This window comes from Brassica napus, unplaced genomic scaffold (genome assembly GCF_020379485.1).
Source record: "Brassica napus cultivar Da-Ae unplaced genomic scaffold, Da-Ae ScsIHWf_3070;HRSCAF=3881, whole genome shotgun sequence".
Classification (NCBI taxonomy): Eukaryota; Viridiplantae; Streptophyta; class Magnoliopsida; order Brassicales; family Brassicaceae; genus Brassica; species Brassica napus.
In genome coordinates this window covers 191,522-213,075 of record NW_026016306.1, presented here as the reverse complement: position 1 = coordinate 213,075, position 21,554 = coordinate 191,522, and the positions used below count along the sequence as shown (strand labels likewise).

General features: G+C 37.1%; 1 protein-coding gene across 1 annotated transcript; it reads left to right on the top strand.

The window, feature by feature from the left end:
• Window positions 1-13,449: 13,449 nt before the first annotated feature.
• On the top strand, window positions 13,450-16,798 carry LOC106397904 (alpha,alpha-trehalose-phosphate synthase [UDP-forming] 1-like). The gene is made up of 10 exons (XM_048774298.1): window positions 13,450-13,641; window positions 13,728-13,878; window positions 14,076-14,164; window positions 14,324-14,372; window positions 14,458-14,558; window positions 14,639-14,826; window positions 14,932-15,049; window positions 15,123-15,503; window positions 15,572-15,659; window positions 16,090-16,798. Exons 1-10 carry the CDS (start codon window positions 13,489-13,491, stop codon window positions 16,704-16,706), a joined length of 1,935 nt encoding a protein of 644 aa, XP_048630255.1. The 5' UTR covers window positions 13,450-13,488; the 3' UTR covers window positions 16,707-16,798.
• Window positions 16,799-21,554: the final 4,756 nt, after the last annotated feature.

Here is a 21,554-nt window from a genome sequence, read left to right as displayed (position 1 = left end):
TTTACTAACATTACTTTTAAATTTATACACTAAAAATATATTAAACTATATTACTGAACTAGGTTTGATCCGGTCAAACCATATTGAACCGTGACCCAAAAATTATCCGTTTTTCATCTTCTGATCCGGTTTTTAAAACACTGGTATTTAGGTTCTAAAATCAACTTGAGTTCTTTTTTTTTCACTCAAAATCTAATGTAGGATTTGAGCTAATAGGTGATTGCAGCTTGTTTGGAAAGTTTTGGATCCTTAGATATTCATCTTATGGAAACATAGATCATTGACGATTAATTTAAGATAAATGAGATGTGACACGTGTCTTATTTCTCCATTAAGATGTTCGCAAATCTTTGGTTTCTTGGCAAGCACATATATAAAACATGTTGAAAATTAATTCATATACAATTCAAGGATGCTTTTCTTTTGCAAGATCCAAAAAGTAGCAATGATGGTGATGACTTTGTGTTGGTGGAGTTAAAACATTCTCATCTCAACTATGACTGCATTAATTGTTTTAAAGGAATTATAAACCGATGACTAAATAACTCACTTGTATGTAGTTTATAAAAGGAATATCTCTCTAGAAACCTCTGACTTCTCTCTAGACTCCTTCCGGTGAGAAAAGTGTCTCCGGCCGATGGAGTGGGCTTTCACAGCCACCGTCGGTCCGGTGTATATGTTTTTTTTTTCCTTTTCGTTGCATGTTCAAAGGAGAGAGATCATTGGATCTCTTTTCTGTTTTTGGTGCCAACTGATCGGCTTTTTGACTCCGGAACGACGAGGCTCCTTTAGTTCTGTTTGTCGCCGGCTTATGACTCTGAGGGGTGGTGACTCCTTAAGCATCGCGTCGCCGGCTTTGGGTTCGAATTTTCTCTTATGGGTTTGGGTTTTCTTATGTCGGCTTTGGTGTGTTGGATGGATCTCGAACAGATCGATGACGCTCTCCGATGGTGAAGCCAAAGCGACGTAGATAACGATGGATGCTTTAGATTCAGTTAATCAAGTGGTTGGTGGCTCTGGATGAGATCCCGACGATGTTCGATGGACTCTATCCGTTGAAAAGAGCACGGCCGTAGATGATAGAGGTGGTCTCCGATGTGATTCCGGCGAAGGGATTCGTGGTTTGTCGACGGTGGGAAAGGTGAAGCGGTTAAGTGACACGTGGTTACCTTGCTGGGAGGTTTAAACACGTGTTGTTGTTGATCGGTTAGTCATGGGATTAGTGGGCTAGCCTTTTTGGTCTTTTAGTTATGTTGTTTCGGTTGGGCCTTGTTTTTTTTTGTCGTTTGGGCTTTGTTGTAAACTTTGTATAATTGGACTCTATCCATGTTTTAATAATAATACTAGGTGGCAAAAAAAAAAAAAAACTCACTTGCATGTAATCATTTTCAATACATCTCCCCGATACTTAGAACAAATAATGTTAAGTAATTATCACTTTTTGGTGGGTGCTACATGCATGGTCAAACTTTTTCAATACATCTCCCAATCCTTTTTTTCTTTTTTCAATTGAGAAGATCTTGGTGGGGTCCTAGTGATTGTGGACTCCGTGCCTACTTGAATAAGTCACTGCAGTCTTCACGGGGAAAAGCAATATATCTCAATCTTAAACATTTCTCATGTCTGTATTATAGTTTGATAAAATGGTTGATATAGTGCCACCTGGTTACAGGATAGTCTTAGACGTTAGAACAAGTACAAGGTGCGTGTGAGATTCTTGTTACCTAGTCATGGGGGTTTTCTAGTGTTATTTATTTATTTCACTCACGTGTTTTGTGGGGTTAATCAACAAACAGTTAGACTTTCAACTATATCGAATTACAACGTATTTTTATAGCCACATGTCATCACCACAATCATTCTTAGAATCTTTAAAAAAATATGTTGGTCCATATAAATATATAATAAACTTTTTATTAAACTAACCATAAATTAATCATAAATATTTTTCATTGTTTCATTAAATAAAAATCACGCAATTACCTAATATGGCTAAAGTATAAATGACAATTAATGATTTTAAATAATAAAGATTTGATAAAAATTACTCTATTCTCTATCATTTTAAAAAATTTAACTAATTAAAATAAATTAAACAACCACGTTAACTATATAATAAAAATTTAGATTTTTTTCGTATATGCTATATTTTGGTCCATATAAAAATATATTGGTCCATACAAATATATAATAAACTTTTTATTAAACTAACCATAAATTAATCATAAATGTTTTTCATTGTTTCCTTAAATTAAAATCACGGAATTACCTAATATCGCTAAAGTATATATGACAATTAATGATTTTGAATAATAAAGATTTGATAAAAATTACTCTATTCTCTATCATTTTAAAAAAAATTAACTAATTAAAATAAATTAAAAAACCACGTTAACTATATAATAAAAATTTAGATTTTTTCGTATATGCTATATTTTGAATTTTTAAAAACGAATATAAATAACTAAAGTTGTTAAAAATCTCACATTGAAATTTTTGTGATCCATGGTTTAAAATTTATGTTATAACAAGATACAAATGATTATGAAATTACAGAAATAAAAAGTCTCATTTAATAAATAGTGTATATATGTATATTAATATGTGAAATTGCATCCCATATACATAACTTTTCCCTTAATTAACTAAATACCCTAAATCCCACAACATCATACCTTAGTTGTTAGACACACAACTTGTCACATCATGTGTATTCACCTAATTTCTAACTTCTTTGTGGTTATTTAGCTAATTGACTCTATTAATATTTTTTAAAAATAAATTATATACCATATAAAAATACATAAGTATTTTAATTTCGAATTTGCTTTGATTTTTTTTTGATAAACATTTTATACAATTATTGACAACTTAATATTTAGATTTTAAACTTTGCATTGAATGTTTCTAAAATTATAAATTGCTAAAACTATTAATCATCACATAATTTTTTTTATTGTTATCATTTATTTAAAATTTTTGTTATAAAGAAATACAAACTATCAAAAATAATATGAGTATAAAATATTTTTTAACAGATGTCAATATTAAAAATGTACTTTATATCTATGTTAATATCATGTAAACTTAATTTTATAACATATAAAATAGAAAAAGTATTTTTCTCGATTAATAAAATTTATTTAAGTATATGTACCAACTTAATTACATATGTAATAGTTACTAAATTTTTTATTATTCAATATATATTTATTATTTCATAATATGTAAAAAAATATATAATACTTAAAAATAATTTGTATATAATATTCATCCTAGTATATACATATAGGTAAAGCAAAAGTGAGATCAGCAAATCTTATCAGCTTTTTTTTTTCATAAATATATGGTGCTTATTAGATTTGCTCTTATAAGATTTTAACTCTCTCTAGAAACTCTCTAACTTCTCTCTTAAAACAAAGTTCATCCTCCTTGCCGGTGTGTGTTTTTTCCGGCGGTGGTGCGCCACCAGTGCCACCGTCGGAATAGCTTTGGATTTTTGTTTTGTTTTTGCGTTTTAAGTGTCTATTTAGTTCCCTCTCCAACATCGGTGACAATCGTTTTGCATCGTCTGGTTGGTTTTTGACTCTGGTGTCATCACTTTATACTCCAGTGAGGGCATCCGGCTCTTGACTCTGATTTCAACCTTTCTTCAAGGTGAAGTCGGCTTTTCCGATTGATTCCAAATCAATGGGATGTCTCTGTTTTTAAGTCTTGGTGGTTTGGTGTTGCGGATGAGATCTCGACTTCGGTCGAGCGAAGCTCTCTGTTGTAAGGTGGTTCCGATGTGTGTGAAGACCTTCTCTGGAATTATGGTTGTGATATGGATGAGATCTCGATTAGGGACGATTGACGTTCTTCGATCGATGGATCTGATGCAAAGAAGGTGTGGGCTTCACAGCTGGTGGTTTCTTTGGGTGTGGTACTGTTCCCGGTTAGGTTCCGGTGGGTTGCCGTGTTTCCGGCGACGACATGCAATTTGATGAAGGCGGTGGAGACTTCCCAACACGTGACCTTTTGTCCTCGTGGTAGGGACGTGTTGTTTTCTCTTGTGCCGTGGGTTTACTTAGGCCATTGTTGGGCTTTGTTCGTTTTTTTTGGTTTATGTCGTAGGGTTGTATGTTGGTTGAATGTCTTTTATGTGGGCTTTTTATATATGTAAAAGTACTATCAATAAATATCAGTGAAAAAAAAAAGATTTGCTCTTATAAGGTGGACCAACAGTTTGTTATATTTTCTTTTTCCTTTGCCTTTTGTTACCGACACATGTTATTGGAGGCATCGTATGATGTTGTCCACGCGCACACAATATAATTATATAAACACTACCAAGTCATCGGCTTCTGCTATATAAAAAAAGGAACATCGTGTCTTCATGCTTACTTGTTGGCTTGAAAAAATCATGTGGTTTTTCTTTTCTTCTTCCAAAGTCAATGTATAAACAGTAACTCAATAATGCTTTTCTGTTTATAAGCATGAAAAATGCTCATCCCGACAAATGAGACAATGAAGTGGAAGATTTTGAAACTATTTATTAGTGTATTATTTTCCATTGTGCATATCATTCAAAAGTTTGACATTGTTATCTCTGTGCTAGAGAGTGTGTTGTGGAAAGTTAGGTGTCGGTTTTACCCTCTCAAAAGTCTCATTTAGGTCAGTGCTTAGCAAAGAAATCTACTTTCTGTCATTCTGACTTACAGCATCTGATTCCTTTTTTTTCTGCCTTACCAAACTAAGCAGAAGAGTTGATGTAGCGGAAGCCTTATAGGATAATACTAGAGATCCGTTGATTCTTAGAATACCCAAAAAACTAGGATAATCACAAAGATCTTATTTAGTCTAAGAATGCCTAAAATCAATGTCTTCTTAAATTCGTTGAGATCACCAATGATCTACTGAAAGTAAGGAACAACAAAGAGAGAACTCTCAATTTTATTAATAAATCATCAAAATAAACTACATAAAACCATAGCCTCAAAGACTATATATAAGAAAACATAAAAACCCTAAAACATTAGAGATAATTATCTTAATAATAAATAAATTCTAAATAAAACACTAAATAAATAAAATATTTATTTTAAATATCTTCTCTACACCATTTTCTCCGGGTTGGAAAGATTCGTTCCCGAATCTTAACCGTGGTCTTCGATCCCAAAACCTTGACCATGACACACATATTTTTCCTTTTCCTTGGCCTTCCATCGATAATATCCATCAAATAAAAGAATATAAATCTTTTGCACCATCAATTTGATCTTCACAACTACCGTAGCAAAGCACATCACAAGGATCTGTAATTTTATTTTTATGTGTTCGTTATGATAAAGAGACAAAGCCCCTGATATCTCCATGCTCGTTACGAACACACCTTCTTCAATGGGCTTGGAGTGGCTGCACACGTGGACATCTTCTCTTGATATCATGCTTTGACTTTGATTCACGGCCACGTCTCTTGATAAGTGATAGTTGATGAAGTTTATGTTATCGTCATAGTAGATATCATAAACAGGATCGCCAATAATTTCTTTATAAACAATTTCTTCGCTATTAGCGAACAAATTTTCCATGATTCCAGATTCGAGTTTTAATTAAGAAACCAAAACACCAGCTCTGATACCACCTGATGTAACGGAAGACTTATAGGATAATACTAGAGATCCGTTGATTCTTAGAATACCCGGAAAACTAGGATAATCACAAAGATCTTATTTAGTCTAAGAATGCCTAAGATCAATGTCTTCTTAAATTCGTTGAGATCACCAATGATCTACTGAAAGCAAGGAACAACAAAGAGAGAACTCTCAATTTTATTAATAAATCATCAAAATAAACTACATAAAACCATAGCCTCAAAGACTATATATAAGAAAACATAAAAACCCTAAAACATTAGAGATAATTATCTTAATAATAAATAAACTCTAAATAAAACACTAAATAAATAAGACTCTACACCATTATAGGATAATATAATAACTTGGCTCTGATACCACCTGATGTAGCGGAAGCCTTATAGGATAATACTAGAGATCCGTTGATTCTTAAAATACCCGGAAAACTAGGATAATCACAAAGATCTTATTTAGTCTAAGAATGCCTAAGATCAATATCTTCTTAAATTCGTTGAAATCACCAATGATCTACTGAAAGCAAGGAACAACAAAGAGAGAACTCTCAATTTTATTAATAAATCATCAAAATAAACTACATAAAACCATAACCTCAAAGACTATATATAAGAAAACATAAAAACCCTAAAACATTAGAGATAATTATCTTAATAATAAATAAACTCTAAATAAAACACTAAATAAATAAGATATTTATTTTAAATATCTTCTCTACACCAAGAGTTTGCTTGGGAGTCCTCCCTCTTCTTATCTATGTCCTTACTTTGTGCACATTGGAACACACTAACTTAACCATCCTCCTTGGAATAGTTTTATTTGACTTCTTACTGTTGTTGAGAACGAATACGATATTTGGTTTTAGTATGATCATGTGTTTGAAGTTATGGCCACTAACCGGAATTGACCTTGAACTAAAGATCATGTACACAAGTTTTAGAAGTTTGTATTAAGAAAGTTCATGTGCCAAAACAAATTTTATATAGAAGTTTTAAGACATAATTTCTTTTTAGTGCAATAGTTTATGGACAATTTTTTTTTAAATGTTTTAGGCGGCTAAGTATACAAGAAAATAATCCTAGCAATACAAGAATATAAGAACGGGCGTGTTACTATATAACTTTCTAGATTGTATACCATAGTAGGGGTAACATTTTTTTTTTCTTGGTCAACTTTAAAAGAATCCATTTCCAATCAAAGCAGAAGGTAGATCTTTCTACATTGTATTCCCCCAAAATCAAATCCAACGTCGGGTTCGGCCGAGTGAGAGAGGTCATTTTCAGGTTAATCTTTTTTTAATGTCGCACTCAAAAATATAAAAATACTTCTTGGGTTAGTATTAGTAATATTACTTATATATAAAGTTAAATATTACTTTATCGGTATTACTTTATTTGGTGTTAAATTTTTTTTTTTAAATAATTGATGTTTTCATTGTTTTAAATATAATTTAATATCATTTGAATTTTGTGACTAATTACAAAATATTGTATTTATTTTTTATTGGTTGAACTAATATCATTTAAATAAATTTTTATATAATCAAGATATATTGTATAAAAAAATATATTTTTAATATATGTACAAAAACTTTAAACACCAGTATATATAAAAAAACTAAAATAGTATATACAAAGGGTTAAATAGTAGTTTTGTCAGGCAGAAGTGAGATCAATATGGTGATAGACAGTGGCGTTTTATTTATTGTTTACTGTATCATTATACTTGACACTTGGTTTTGTTAATGTGGCTTGATTTTCTTTAACAACACAATGCAGGTGACCTCAACTTTTTGTTCCGTTTTGGTGTGAGCGTATGCCTGGAGATAAGTACAACTCCAGTTCGTATCACATCCCTCTCTCTCGAACAGAACGGCTCTTGAGAGAAAGAGAGCTTCGAGAGAAGAGGAGGAGCAACCGTGCTCGTAATCCTAATGAAGCTGTTGGCAGTTCTGAAAACTCTGACAACGACCTACGTCTAGAAGGGGACAGTTCAAGGCAATATGTTGAGCAGTACTTGGAAGGTGCTGCTGCTTCTGCGACGGCGCATGATAATGTGTGTGAGAGGCAAGAAGTAAGGCCTTATAACAGGCAACGGCTGCTTGTAGTGGCTAACAGGCTCCCAGTTTCTGCGGTGAGAAGAGGTGAAGATTCATGGTCTTTAGAGATCAGTGCTGGTGGTCTAGTTAGTGCTCTCTTAGGTAACTCATTATCTTCTCATCCTGGTTATATGAACGCAAGACCTTACTAACCCATTTGATGAAGTCTTTTTTGACCGATGTATTAGTAGCTCAAGGCAGACCCTGAGATTTTTGGGGCTTTAAATAATTTAGTAAGGATTTTAATAAAAAATATTTTAAACAATTTGGAGACTATGGTCATATATATTAACTCGAAGATTTTTGAGGACTCAAGATCAATGTTTCACTTGGCTATGTCTAGGACCGGCTCTGAGTAGGCTGACATAAACTATGGCATTTTGTAGGTGTAAAGGAGTTTGACGCCAGATGGATTGGATGGGCTGGAGTAAATGTGCCTGATGAGGTTGGGCAGAAGTCCCTTACCAAAACTTTGGCTGAGAAGGTACACAGTATATCTTTTTTAATGTTGTTGCCAATGAAAATGATCTTGTGTATACTTGAAGTCCTATGTTGTTAAATTTTCAGAGGTGTATCCCTGTGTTCCTTGATGAAGAGATTGTTCATCAGTACTATAATGGCTATTGCAACAACATTCTGTGGCCTTTGTTTCACTACCTTGGACTTCCACAAGAAGACCGGCTTGCCACAACAAGAAGCTTTCAGTCCCAATTTGCTGCATACAAGAAAGCAAATTTAATGTTTGCTGATGTTGTAAATGAACACTATGAAGAAGGAGATGTTGTCTGGTGCCATGATTATCATCTTATGTTCCTTCCTAAATGCCTTAAGGAATACAACAGTAAGATGAAAGTTGGATGGTTTCTTCATACACCATTCCCTTCTTCTGAGATACACAGAACACTTCCTTCACGTTCAGAGCTTCTTAGATCAGTTCTTGCTGCTGATTTAGTAGGGTAACATCTCTACTTGCTTCTATCTATTTGCTAGTACTCTTCAATGGTAATGGCTTATATTGTATATTTTTCAGTTTCCATACATATGACTATGCTATATGATTGGCTGAATAATTCTATTATTAAGTATGTAGAGAGTATATATACAAGAGTACATGTAGGGTATTCGTACTATCAGATAATTACAGAGAGATCCTTTTCATATATAGTATTTACTCAACATCCCCCCTCAAGATGGTGGAGCTGTGGTGACACCAATCTTGATTCTTGAAGTCTGAAAAGGAGTTGTCGATAGAGGTTTTGTCAAGCCATCTGCGAGCTGATCTTTCGTGGAAACGTGAGTGACACGGAGTTGTCTGTTCTGTATCTGGCCACGCACGAAGTGATAGTCAAGAGCAATATGCTTCATACGGGAATGGAAAACTGGGTTCGCGCAAAGGTAAGTGGCTCCGATGTTGTCACAATAAACCGTGGGAACAGTAGTAACCGGAATGTCAAGCTCATGAAGGAGAGACGCGATCCATCGTAGTTCAGAAGCCGTGTTGGCCACTGCACGATACTCTGCTTCAGTGGATGATCGAGCGACGCTGCTCTGCTTCTTTGTCGTCCAAGAGATAGGCTGCAAACCGAGGAAGATGATGTAAGCATTAGTAGAGACATAGTCATCAACATCACCAGCCCAGTCCGCATCAGAGAACGCGTGGAGAGCAGGAGGTGCGGTTTGTTTCCGAAGAAATATGCCATGATCAAGTGTCCCGGAGAGATAGCGAAGAACACGCTTAGCAGCCTGCCAATGATCAGATGTCGGACAGTGCATGAACTGGGACAGTTTATTCACAGCATAGGAGACATCAGGACGAGTAAGTGCAAGGTATTGGAGACTCCCAACGATACGGCGGTACTCGTGTGGATCAGGAAGGGGAGAACCAGAGTTGAGCGTGAGCTTGGGATGACTGGCAAGTGGAGTGGCGACGGGTTTAGCGTGTAACATGTTGGCCTTTGTAAGGAGGTCAGTGATGTATTTTCGCTGCTTGAGGTGTAGCCCGTGACTCGTACGAAGAGTCTCAATGCCGAGGAAGTATCCAAGATTTACCATATCTTTAATGGAGAAGCGAGTAGCAAGAGAGGTGATGACGCGTTGGACAGCAGCAGGATTGCTTCCCGTAACTAAGATGTCGTCGACGTACACAAGAACATAAACAAAGGTCGTCTGCTGTTTCAGTATGAAGAGTGACGTATCCGCAAGGGAATTGTGAAAACCATACTGCAGCAGAAAAGACTTGAGCTCAGAGTACCAAGCGCGAGGCGCTTGTTTAAGGCCATAGAGTGCTTTCTTGAGACGACATACATGCGTTGGGCGATCGGAGTCAGAGAATCCGGGTGGTTGTGACATGAACACTTCCTCATTAAGATGACCTTGTAGAAAGGCCGTGTTGACATCGATTTGACGGACAGGCCAATCATTGTTCACAGCAAGCCCAAGGACGATCCTGATGGTAGTTGATTTGATAACCGGACTAAATGTGTCCTCAAAGTCGATTCCTTGTTGCTGATGATAACCCTTAGCCACAATCCGAGCTTTATATCTGTCAATGGTTCCATCTGAGTTATACTTGATGGTGAAAACCCAACGACACCCAACGACATTCATCTTTTCTGTGACTTCCACCAAATCCCAAGTTAGATTTTCATTGGTGGAGTTGAACTCCTTTGACATCGCATCACGCCAATGTTTATGCTTCATTGCTTGCTGCCATGTACTTGGTATCCAATGTGGATCAGACTGTAGAGCAGCAGTGAGATTATACCTGATGACGGGCTTGAAGATTTTATCTTTAGCTCGTGTAGTCATGGAGTGCCTATTTCCAACAGGAGCAGATGGAACAGAAGGTTCTGCAACTGGAACAGAAGGTTCTGCAACTGGAACAGACGGCTCTGCGAGTGGCACAGACGGGTTTGGACCGTGAGAAGTAGATGCCTGAGTCGTAGACTGATGAGATGTTGCAGGTTCTGTTGATGTTGCTGAAGACTGCGGCTGCAGCAGTGGTGATGAATCCTCGCTCAGTGGTCCAGTGTTCGCAGCCGACGCTGGAGATTGTACAAGTGGCGATGTGATGGGGATAACAGTAACGGGATCAGAGTAAGAGGATGTGGGGGGCTCAGGGTGCGAAGCAGGTGTGGGTTTGGTCATGGTCGCAAATGGGTATTGGGTTTCGTTGAATCGGACATGTCGCGAGACATACATGCGACCAGAGACAGGTTCAAGGCATTGATATGCACTTTGAGAAAGGGAATAGCCAACAAAGATACATGGAATAGACCTGTCCTCTATCTTGTTAGGTGCGTAGGGTCGAAGCCAGGGGAAGCACAGACAACCAAAGGTTCTGAGCTTTTGATAGTTTGGGGTTTGTTGGAAGAGTTTTTGGAATGGGGAATTGTGGGAGAGCACGGGTGTGGGTAGGCGATTGATAAGAAAAACAGCAGTGGCAAAGGCTAAAGGCCAGTAGGTTAGAGGCATCTTGGCGGAGGAAAGAAGAGATAGTCCAGTTTCGACTATGTGGCGGTGTTTCCGCTCAGAAAGACCGTTATGTTCAGGGGTGTGGGGTGGGGTGGTCACGTGTGAGATGCCGTGAGAGGCAAGAAATGGACGGAGCGCAATGAACTCACCGCCATAATCAGAATAAAGGTTGCAGATTTTTGTTTTGAACTTGGTTTCTGCAATGGGTGTAAAGGTTTGGAAGATGTCTTTGACATCAGACTTTTTGGTAAGAGGAAAGAGCCATGTGTACCTAGTGAAGTGGTCAACTAGGACAAGATAATATCTATAGTTTTGGGTGGATAAGATTGGAGATTGCCAGACATCAGTAAAGAGATATTCGAAAGGATGGGTTGAGACAATAGTACTCTGATGAAAGGGAAGCTTTTGAGTTTTATTAAGTAGACAATCATTGCAAGGAGAAAAAGTAGAAGAGTTTGTCAAACAAGGTAATGAAAAACGGGAAACAACAGCTTTTAAAGTAGAAGAAGAGGGGTGGCCAAGTCTCTGGTGCCATTGAGAGAGAGTGGTTTTGGTGTCTGGATAGGAAGCAAAAGATGCTGCGGGTTTAGAAAGGGACACCGGCCACTCATACAAATCATCCCTCGTGCGGCCTTGAAGCAACTGGACCCCCGTGCTGAGATCCTTCACCTGAAAAGAGGCAGGGAAAAATTCCACAGAAACTTGATTAGCATTGCAAAGTCTATAGACAGAGATCAAGTTCTTATGAACACTCGGAACACAAAGAATGTCGTTGAGATTAAGTGTTTTCGAGCGTGTAGGTATAGAAGCAGAGCCAAAATGAGTAATTTTCAGACCTGTACCGTCTGCAATAGCAACTTCATCACCTCCTGTATATGGCTGGTGCAGAGCCAAGTTCTGCAAATCAGAGGTTAGATGGTGTGTAGCACCACTGTCAAGAAGCCACGCGTTGGGATTGTAGAGGTTGGCTTGTGCGACATTCGCTCGAGGCTGCCAGGAAGGAGGATTAGTCACATGCGCGGTAGAGCCACCATGGAGTTGAGGACAACGGCGTGCGCTATGGCCAAAGACACTGCAGATTTGGCACTTGCCTTGGTACCCACGCGAGCTGTTGGTGTTGAGCTGTGGAGATGATGCAGTGAGTTGTTGTTGTTGCCACGTCTGATGACCACGGTAGCCTCCGCGACGCGAGTTCTGATTGCGATTGTAGCTTGAAGAGCCACGAGAGTTGGTGTAGTTGGCTGTGATCGGAGCAGGAGTTGTCACAGAGGAAGCGGCCTGCAGTTTGGCTTCCTGATTAAGAAGCTTCTCATGAATCTCAGGCAGGGAAGGAGGCGTCTCACGGCCATCGATTTGATCAGCAATGGTCTTGTACTCCTCAGGAAGACCAACAAGGATAGCTTCAATTTGATCTTCATGATCCATAGCCTTCCCAAGCAAAGCGATTTCATCAAAGCGGGTGGTGAGACCTTGGAAGTAATCATTGATCGATTTTTCACCTTTCTTCCAGGTCTGAATTTGTTGACGAATCTGCTTGACATGGGCGCGACTGGGTTTCGCATAGGTCGTCGTGAGAGTGGTCCAGATCTCAGCCGCTGTTGTCGCCGTGGAGAGGATTGGTTGGATCGTCGGGGTTATTGCACCAAGAAGGGCGCTGAAGATCAAACGATCTTGTCTTTTCCATAGGGTGTAGGACGGATTGGTGGTGATCTCATCATCCGTCGTGGTTGTCGGGGGAGGAACAACGATGGAGCCTTCAATATAACCAGCAAGGTCATAGCCATCGAGCAGGGCTAGCACCTGGCGACTCCACATCAGAAAGTTCGAGCCAGTGAGTTTGGTAACATTTGTCATATTGACATTGAGGAGGGTTGGGGTTGCGGAGACAGTGATAGTCTCAGAGTTTGTCGCCGGTGAGTTGTGAGTTTCAGACATGGTGGGTAGAAAAGTTTTGAAAAGGAGAAGCGACGCTTTTTAATTTTAGGTATTTGCTAGCTCTGATACCATATATGATTGGCTGAATTATTCTATTATTAAGTATGTAGAGAGTATATATACAAGAGTACATGTAGGGTATTCGTACTATCAGATAATTACAGAGAGATCCTTTTCATATATAGTATTTACTCAACATATGCAAGACACTTTGTGAGTGCATGCACTCGTATACTTGGTCTTGAAGGAACACCTGAAGGAGTTGAGGATCAAGGCAAGCTTACTCGAGTAGCTGCTGTATGGCCATCTCATTACTCTAACCCTCATATTATTCACATTTATCATCTCACAATGACAACACAACTCATAACACCTTGTAACTTCTTTTTTTTTCCTTTTCAGTTTCCCATTGGTATAGATTCTGAGAGGTTTATACGAGCACTTGAAGTCCCTGATGTCATACAACACATGAAGGAGTTGAAAGAAAGATTTGCCGGCAGAAAGGTAAGGGATGCGCTGCAATCTATTTGAAAGCACATAGAAGTGTTTGTTCTCCCCCTCTTTACTGAGTTTAGTTTTGTTCTTGATAGGTGATGTTAGGTGTTGATCGGCTAGATATTATCAAAGGGATTCCTCAAAAGATTCTTGCATTTGAAAAATTCCTAGAGGAAAACGCAAGCTGGCGTGATAAAGTGGTGCTATTGCAAATTGCAGTACCAACAAGAACAGATGTCCCTGAATGTAAGTTTTCATTCTTGGAGTACAAATTTTCATGGTAGTTCTTCTAATGGTTTTTATTACCATTATGTCACAAAGGATCATATCACCAAAAATGTAGTAGCTATTCTAGATGAACTAGTAAACTAACCCTCTTTTCAAAGTACACTATCTTGAAACCTGTAGCTAATGAATGAAACTTGTGGATGTTGTTATTACAGATCAAAAACTCACAAGCCAAGTTCATGAGATTGTGGGACGAATTAATGGTCGTTTTGGGACACTTACTGCAGCCCCAATACACCACCTGGTCTGTTTTTTTCTCCCTCTCATGCATCCTATTATGTTAGGATTTGAAAACTGTTTTAGCAAAGACAATTCTTGATGGTATATGGATAGATAGAGAAAATATTATATGTACCACTATATATGAGAAAATAGTGATTAAATTCTCATGCCCTGTGATCAGGATCGTTCTCTGGACTTTTATGCTTTATGTGCACTTTATGCTGTCACAGGTAAATAGTGTAGCTACTTGTGGGTATGGTTATAGTTTGTATGGCTTTTGTTACTTTCTGTTATCTGATTAGTTTCTTTCATCAGATGTTGCACTTGTTACATCTTTGAGAGATGGGATGAACCTTGTCAGTTACGAGTTTGTTGCTTGCCAAGAAGCCAAGAAGGGCGTCCTCATTCTCAGTGAAGTAATAACTCTCATACTCAGCAGCTTCAAGATGATTTGCCCCATCAAAGTGGGGTTTTCAAAGTTGTATTTGTTTTACAGTTTGCAGGTGCTGCACAATCTCTAGGTGCTGGAGCCATTCTTGTGAATCCTTGGAACATTACAGAAGTTGCTGCCTCCATTGGACAGGCGTTAAACATGTCATCTGAAGAAAGAGAGAAAAGACATAGGCATAACTTTCATCATGTTAAAACTCATACCTCTCAAGAATGGGCTGAAACTTTTGTGAGGTATGCAAGTTACTAATGCCTTGTTTTTGTTGTTGTCAAAATGATGTACATAATGAGATGATCCTTGGAAGCTATTGAAGTGATAACTCTTTAACAAATATGCAGTGAACTAAATGATACTGTAATAGAGGCTCAACTAAGAATCAGCAAAGTCCCACCTGAGCTTCCACAGAATGACGCGATTCGACGATATTCAAAGTCAACCAACAGGCTACTGATCCTGGTAACTAGTTTTGGGGGATGTCTTTTACCATACCTGTGGTCACTTTCTCTTTGTAAGTTTTGAAAACATTCAGGGTTTCAATGCAACATTGACTGAACCAGTGGATAATCAAGGGAGAAGAGGAGATCAGATAAAGGAGATGGATCTTAATCTACATCCAGAGCTAAAAGGACCATTAAAGGCATTATGCAGTGATCCAAATACAACCATAGTTGTCCTGAGTGGAAGCAGCAGAAGCGTTTTGGACAAAGTATGTATCTCTTTTCTTACCCTTGTTTCCTTTCTTGGAACACAAGTTTCACTGACTGACTTGGTTTTTACTCAAAATCAGAACTTTGGAGAGTGTGATATGTGGTTAGCCGCAGAGAATGGGATGTTCCTAAGGCTTACAAATGGAGAGTGGATGACTACAATGCCAGAACACTTGAACATGGAATGGGTTGATAGTGTAAAGGTACAAAGATACTTAGTCCAGACAAAGCCTCATAACAATCTGAGTTCTGTTTTTTTTTCTACTTGTAGCATGTTTTCAAGTACTTCACTGAGAGAACACCAAGGTCACACTTTGAAACACGTGATACTTCGCTTATATGGAACTACAAATATGCAGGTAACCTCTCCATCTCTCTATTTTTGGTTATGTTCAGTTCGGGTTGGTTATTTTGGATATCGGGTTGCGGGTTTTAGGATCCATTTAGGATTTTACCAATTTTGTGGTTAGGATCGGTTCACATAGTTTCGATTCAGGTACGTTCCAATAGCAAAAATAGGAACTGGCTAATACCCAGAACCGGTTTGGTTATTTCAGGTAATTTTTAGATAAAATATCAAGTAAGATAGCGTGTAATTTGGATAATTTAGAAAAAAATCTCAGATAATTTGGGCTATCTCAGATATTTGGATAATAAAGTTTCTTAAATACTTTTGGATATCTTTAGATATTTAAATTTTATCTCAGATATTTCGGTTTTGGTTTTGGTTCGGTTCTTCGGACATCGGTAAAGTGCCCAGACCAACTGAAACACTCATTCTCGATGTAGATATTGAGTTCGGGAGACTTCAAGCAAGAGACCTGTTACAACACTTATGGACAGGTCCTATTTCTAACGCATCAGTTGATGTTGTCCAAGGAAGCCGCTCTGTGGAAGTTCGTGCTGTAGGTGTGACCAAGGGAGCTGCAATTGATCGCATTCTAGGAGAGATAGTGCATAGCAAGTCCATGACCACACCCATTGATTATGTCCTGTGCATTGGTCATTTCTTGGGGAAGGACGAAGATGTGTACACATTCTTTGAACCAGAACTCCCATCAGACATCATCCCAGCCATTGCACGGCCCAGACCATCATCTGATAGTGGTACCAAATCATCACCAGGAGACAGAAAACCACCTTCAAAGTCCACACACAGCAAAAAACACGGTTCAAAATCTTCATCCTCATCTAACTCTTACAACAACAACAAGGCTTCACAGAGACTTTCACCAGAGAAGATCTCATGGAACGTGCTTGAACACAAAGGAGAGAACTACTTCTCTTGTGCAGTGGGTCGTACCCGCACCAGTGCTAGATATCTCCTTGGCTCACCTGATGATGTTGTTTGCTTCCTAGAGAAGCTCGCTGACACGACGGTTCCTAACTCATCGTCTTCATCTTAGAATCTGAGAACGTGTGAAATGAGAGTTCTTGTAACTCAATAAGTCATTGTTTGGTAACAATAAGTAACCATTAACCAGATTGCTTTAGTGGTTTTGATCTAATATATAATAAAGAGTAGAGCAAGTGATGAACAAAGAACAAAATAATGAGATCACAGGAACACGACTTCTAAGCAAGCTCTAGTACTACAACCCTTGTCACGTTAGGTTTTCTTGTTTGGTTCGAATGCATACTTGATCAAAGACTCTTTCATTGAGAGTAGCCCAGGGAACTCTTTCTTGAGCTTAGAAGCATCCATCTCGTTGTTACTTCTTGGAGCCACAATAATGACTTTAGCTTCCATTTGAACTCAGGGTTGATGTAGTCTCTGTACATCTCTAGAATCTCATTGTGACCCACCACACCAGGGTTTGTGAACTCTTATATATTGAAGTGAAAAATGAAACAAAAATATTTGGGTAAATCTTGAACATTTTATTATTGATTTTTTTTTACCATTGGATAATTACGCTATTACACCTATGATAAATATTACAGACAATTTTACAGCCAACAATTCTACCTGCCATATGAGGATTTAAGCCTGACTGCATCACCCGAGCTCCCCTATGGATCCACGTTTGACGTTACTCATTGCGTCATGCTACATATCTTTTATACGATTTTTCTCCTTTATTATTGATTTATTATTGACTTTTCTAGGAATAAAGATTATGCACAAAAATCCATATAAATCAATTATCTTATATATTAAAAGAGAAGTCTCAACCTTGATTCATGTGTGATTTAAAAAAAAATGAATCTAATGGACCTATTACTAAAAGCTAATGTTACATTTAATATTTAATCAAGGTTGTTATTATGCCTAACTAAATGACATCAATATCCATACAATTCCGTAATCAAATAACCACTAAAATCTCGAAACCTATTCCATTTTGGAAACAAACTTTAACGACTAACAAAATATCCAAACGATTTTTTCAAAAAAAATTACTTGAGGATTGCAACATAGAATATTCTATGGATTCGTATCAAAACTAATTGCCCTTAACTAATCCCGAAATCTTCTATATTTTTCCATAACAACTAATACATAGAATATTAGTCGTTAAAGGTTTATGGAGATACTAACAAAATATCCAAACGATTTTTTCAAAAAAAGTTGCTTGAGGATTGCAACATAGAATATTCTTTGAATTCGTATCAAAACTAATTGCCCTTAACTAATCACGAAATTTTCTGTATTTTTCAATAACAACTAATACATAATATCCTATATTTATTGCATTCATAAAAAAATATATCAATATCCACAATATATTAAGAATAACAACCGAATCATAAATATCCACAATATATTATAGTTTTCACCGAATATACTCACTACAATACCCTAAATATTTAACCATCTATATATACCAACGATGAAACTATCTTCGACGTCAACTAAATTTTCCTTCAGCCATGTCTAAAAATAAGAGTATTTCTTTGCTAAAAGCTATCAAGCCATACAAACAGGGATGGTGCATCCAAGTGAAGTTGATTCATTCATGGAGACAGAAAACCAACTATGGAGGAGATACTCTTGAGTTGATATTTGCAGATGAAACAGTGAGATACATTAATATTTATTTGTCAATATATGTTTCTCATGTTAGTGTACTAATCTGTGTATATATTTACGTTTCAGGGTGCAAAAATCCTCTGTTCATGTAAGATGAATTACATTCAACGTACTCAACGCAAGTTGAGTCTTGGTGAATGGCGACTGATAGAGACGTTTTCAGTCTCTCAAGCAGGGGGACAGTATCGGCCAACAAACCATACCTACAAGATGTCTATCATTGAGGACACTTCGATATCACCGAGTTCTTATGAGTGTGATGATAACTTTCTCAGATTCTCCATTTTTGAAGAGATTGGAAATGGAACCCTCAAGACTTCTTTCCTAATTGGTTAGTGTATGAATCATCTATTTTTATTGTAGCAAAATGAAATACTAATATGAAACATGCATATTTCAGATGTCATTGGTCAAGTGATCAGTTTTCGTGACGTTCAAAGTGTCCATGTATCTGGAAAAGACAAGAAGAAAGTTGAATTCCGCTTGCTTGACATCAAGTATGTGAATCTTATCTATTCGTTATTTTCCAATCATTTATATCAAATATATATTCTTTGTAACTCTATATTATGGACTTTAAATTTCAGTGGCCAAAGCATCGCCTGTTGTTTATGGGGAAAATATGTAGAACAGCTTGAAGAGCATCTCCAAAAGTCAAATGATCCTAGTATGGTGTGCTTGATCCGATTTGCGAAAATTGTTTTTTACAAAGAAACTTTACGAATTAGAACCTATGTTATTCAAGTGTATTGATTTATATTTATAGATCTTGATTAAAGTTATTATCCCATACTTATGTTTTATTGATGATGTACAAGTAACCAATGCATTTGATGCATCTCTTATCCAACTCGATCCTGAATTGCCCGAAACTCTTGCTTTAAAGCTGAGGTAATATTCATAAATACTATATCAGGATCATTTTCATGGCCATTTTACTGCATTTTTTGTTTAATTTGTTGGTCCTTTTATATTTTTCAGGGTCTCTAATAATGAGTTTGCTCTTGCTCTTACTGATACAAAGAAAGAAAAGCGTCTGACAAAGAACCAAACTGTTCATTGGAATAATGTGGATATCAAATCTATCTCCGAAATCATGATGGCAACTGTGGTTTTGTTCTTGAATCCTAGCTCATTTTATTTACCATCATATTTATATTTTGAATTCTGACAACTATCTTTACTTTGCGCTTTTAGGAGGAGGATTGCAAGATTATCTGCTCAATCGAATGTATGGATACAGATTGAAGCTGGTTTTACTTTGGCCATAACAGTTGTAAGAGTAAAGCCTTAATACTCAAATCTAAGGAAGGTGGAATTTTGTTTTCAAATGAAAAGCCATTGTTCTGGTGCACATCTTGTCATTCTAAGGTCACGAGTGTAGCACCAAAGTGAGTTTAACCTGGTTTTTAAAGTACTCCATTATGTTTTAATATAGATTGTTAATTCAGCCGAACTTATTATGATCTTCCTGATCAGATGCAAACTGCATATGGTTGTCAAAGATGACACAAGTACTTGCAAACTGATAATGCTTGATTCAGTTGGTAAACTCATAGTCGGATGTGAAGCTGAAGAACTTTGGGATGGCTCCTATGATGAGGTTACTATCTATTTGATTTTTTTGTTGGTTTAATTATGGTGGTTTTAGTGAGTCACTAAAGTTTTATTTTTATATTGATCTTTGAGTATGCAGATTGAATATCCGACAGATTTGCCTCAACCTATTCAAGATTTAGTTGGTAAATCTCTGTGTTTTGGTATCACTCTTGGTTCTGAAAATGTTGCAAATGGATCAGATGTCTTTCTCGTTTCACAAGTTTGTTCTGGGGATAAGATTCTTCAGATCGAGTCAAATTCTGAGCCAATCACTAATGTTATTGATGGTTCATCAATCATGTCTGGTAGAGAGGTAAAAATTTAAAAACTATGAGTGTTTATATTGTTTGTATCCTTTTGGTAGTTGTACAGTTTGATTAGTGTTATTCATGTTATGTTGTTTGTGGACTTAATAATAAACAACATTAAAAAACTGGTTAAAACCAGTGTTTGATCTCTGATCGTTGCAGCTATGTACACGATTGAGTTTCAGAAACGTGGGCTGCCACATGCTCACATTCTCTTATTTATGCATCCTACGGCCAAGCTTCGGACAACAGATGATATTGACAAGATCATCTCAGCTGAGATTCCTGATAAGTCTCAAGAGCCAGAGTTGTACGATATCATTAAGGATATGATGATTCATGGACCATGTGGAGCTGCTAATATGAATTCTCCTTGCATGGAGAATGGGAAATGTTCGAAGCTTTACTCTAAATCATTTGCTGAGAAGACAAAAGTGAGTAAAGAAGGATTTCCGATTTACCGTAGAAGAGAAGATACATATCGTTATGTAGAGAAGAATGGGGTGAAATGTGACAACAGATTTGTTATTCCTTATAACAAGAAACTATCTCTATGTTATCGAGCTCATATAAATGTAGAATGGTGCAACCAGGCTGGTTCTATAAAGTACTTATTTAAGTACATTAATAAAAGAAGTGATCGTGTGACAGTAGCTGTGGAACCACCAGATCACATGGTTGCAGAGGCGCTTGGTATTCCAGAAGGAGAAGTGGACCAAAGAAAAAGGAATGAATTCAAGGAGTTCTTTGATTGCACGTATTTTTTTTTGCTTTTGTAACTACACAACGGAATTTATTTGAATCAGTGCATGATATAAAAAAACTAATGAAATCTGTTTTGTTTGGACGTGTAGATATGTTTCTTCGTCAGAAGGATCATGGAGAATTTTTAAGTTCCCCATTCATTATAGGTCTACTGCAGTTGAGAAGTTTAATTTCCATCTACCATGCAAACAAACTATTATTTTTTAAAAAAAAGACAAGCTGGAAGCAGTGATCAGTCGTAAACTCATTGAGAATACAATGTTCTTAGCATGGTTTGACTTGTGTAAAGTTGATGATCTGGCTAAAACTCTCACCTATGCTCAGATTCCTAACTTCATTACCTCTCCGAATCAACTATGCTCCACGTAATCAAGAACATGCTTATTATCTCCGTGTGCTGTTGAACTATGTGAGAGGTCCTACGAGTTATGATGACATCAAAACATTTGAAGGTGTTGTTTATCCAAGCTACAAAGATGCATGTTATGCTCGAGGATTGTTAGATGATGATCAAGAGTACATTGATGATATCCTGAGGATAAGCTATG

Bases quoted from the DNA above. Each gene is read 5' to 3' on its own strand.
- LOC106397904 (XM_048774298.1), top strand. From the start codon at position 13,489: ATGACAACACAACTCATAACACCTTGTAACTTCTTTTTTTTTCCTTTT. The intron at 14,165-14,323 runs GTCTGTTTTTTT...CCCTGTGATCAG, and splicing joins CAGCCCCAATACACCACCTG to GATCGTTCTCTGGACTTTTA. The intron at 14,827-14,931 runs GTATGCAAGTTA...ACAAATATGCAG, and splicing joins TGGGCTGAAACTTTTGTGAG to TGAACTAAATGATACTGTAA.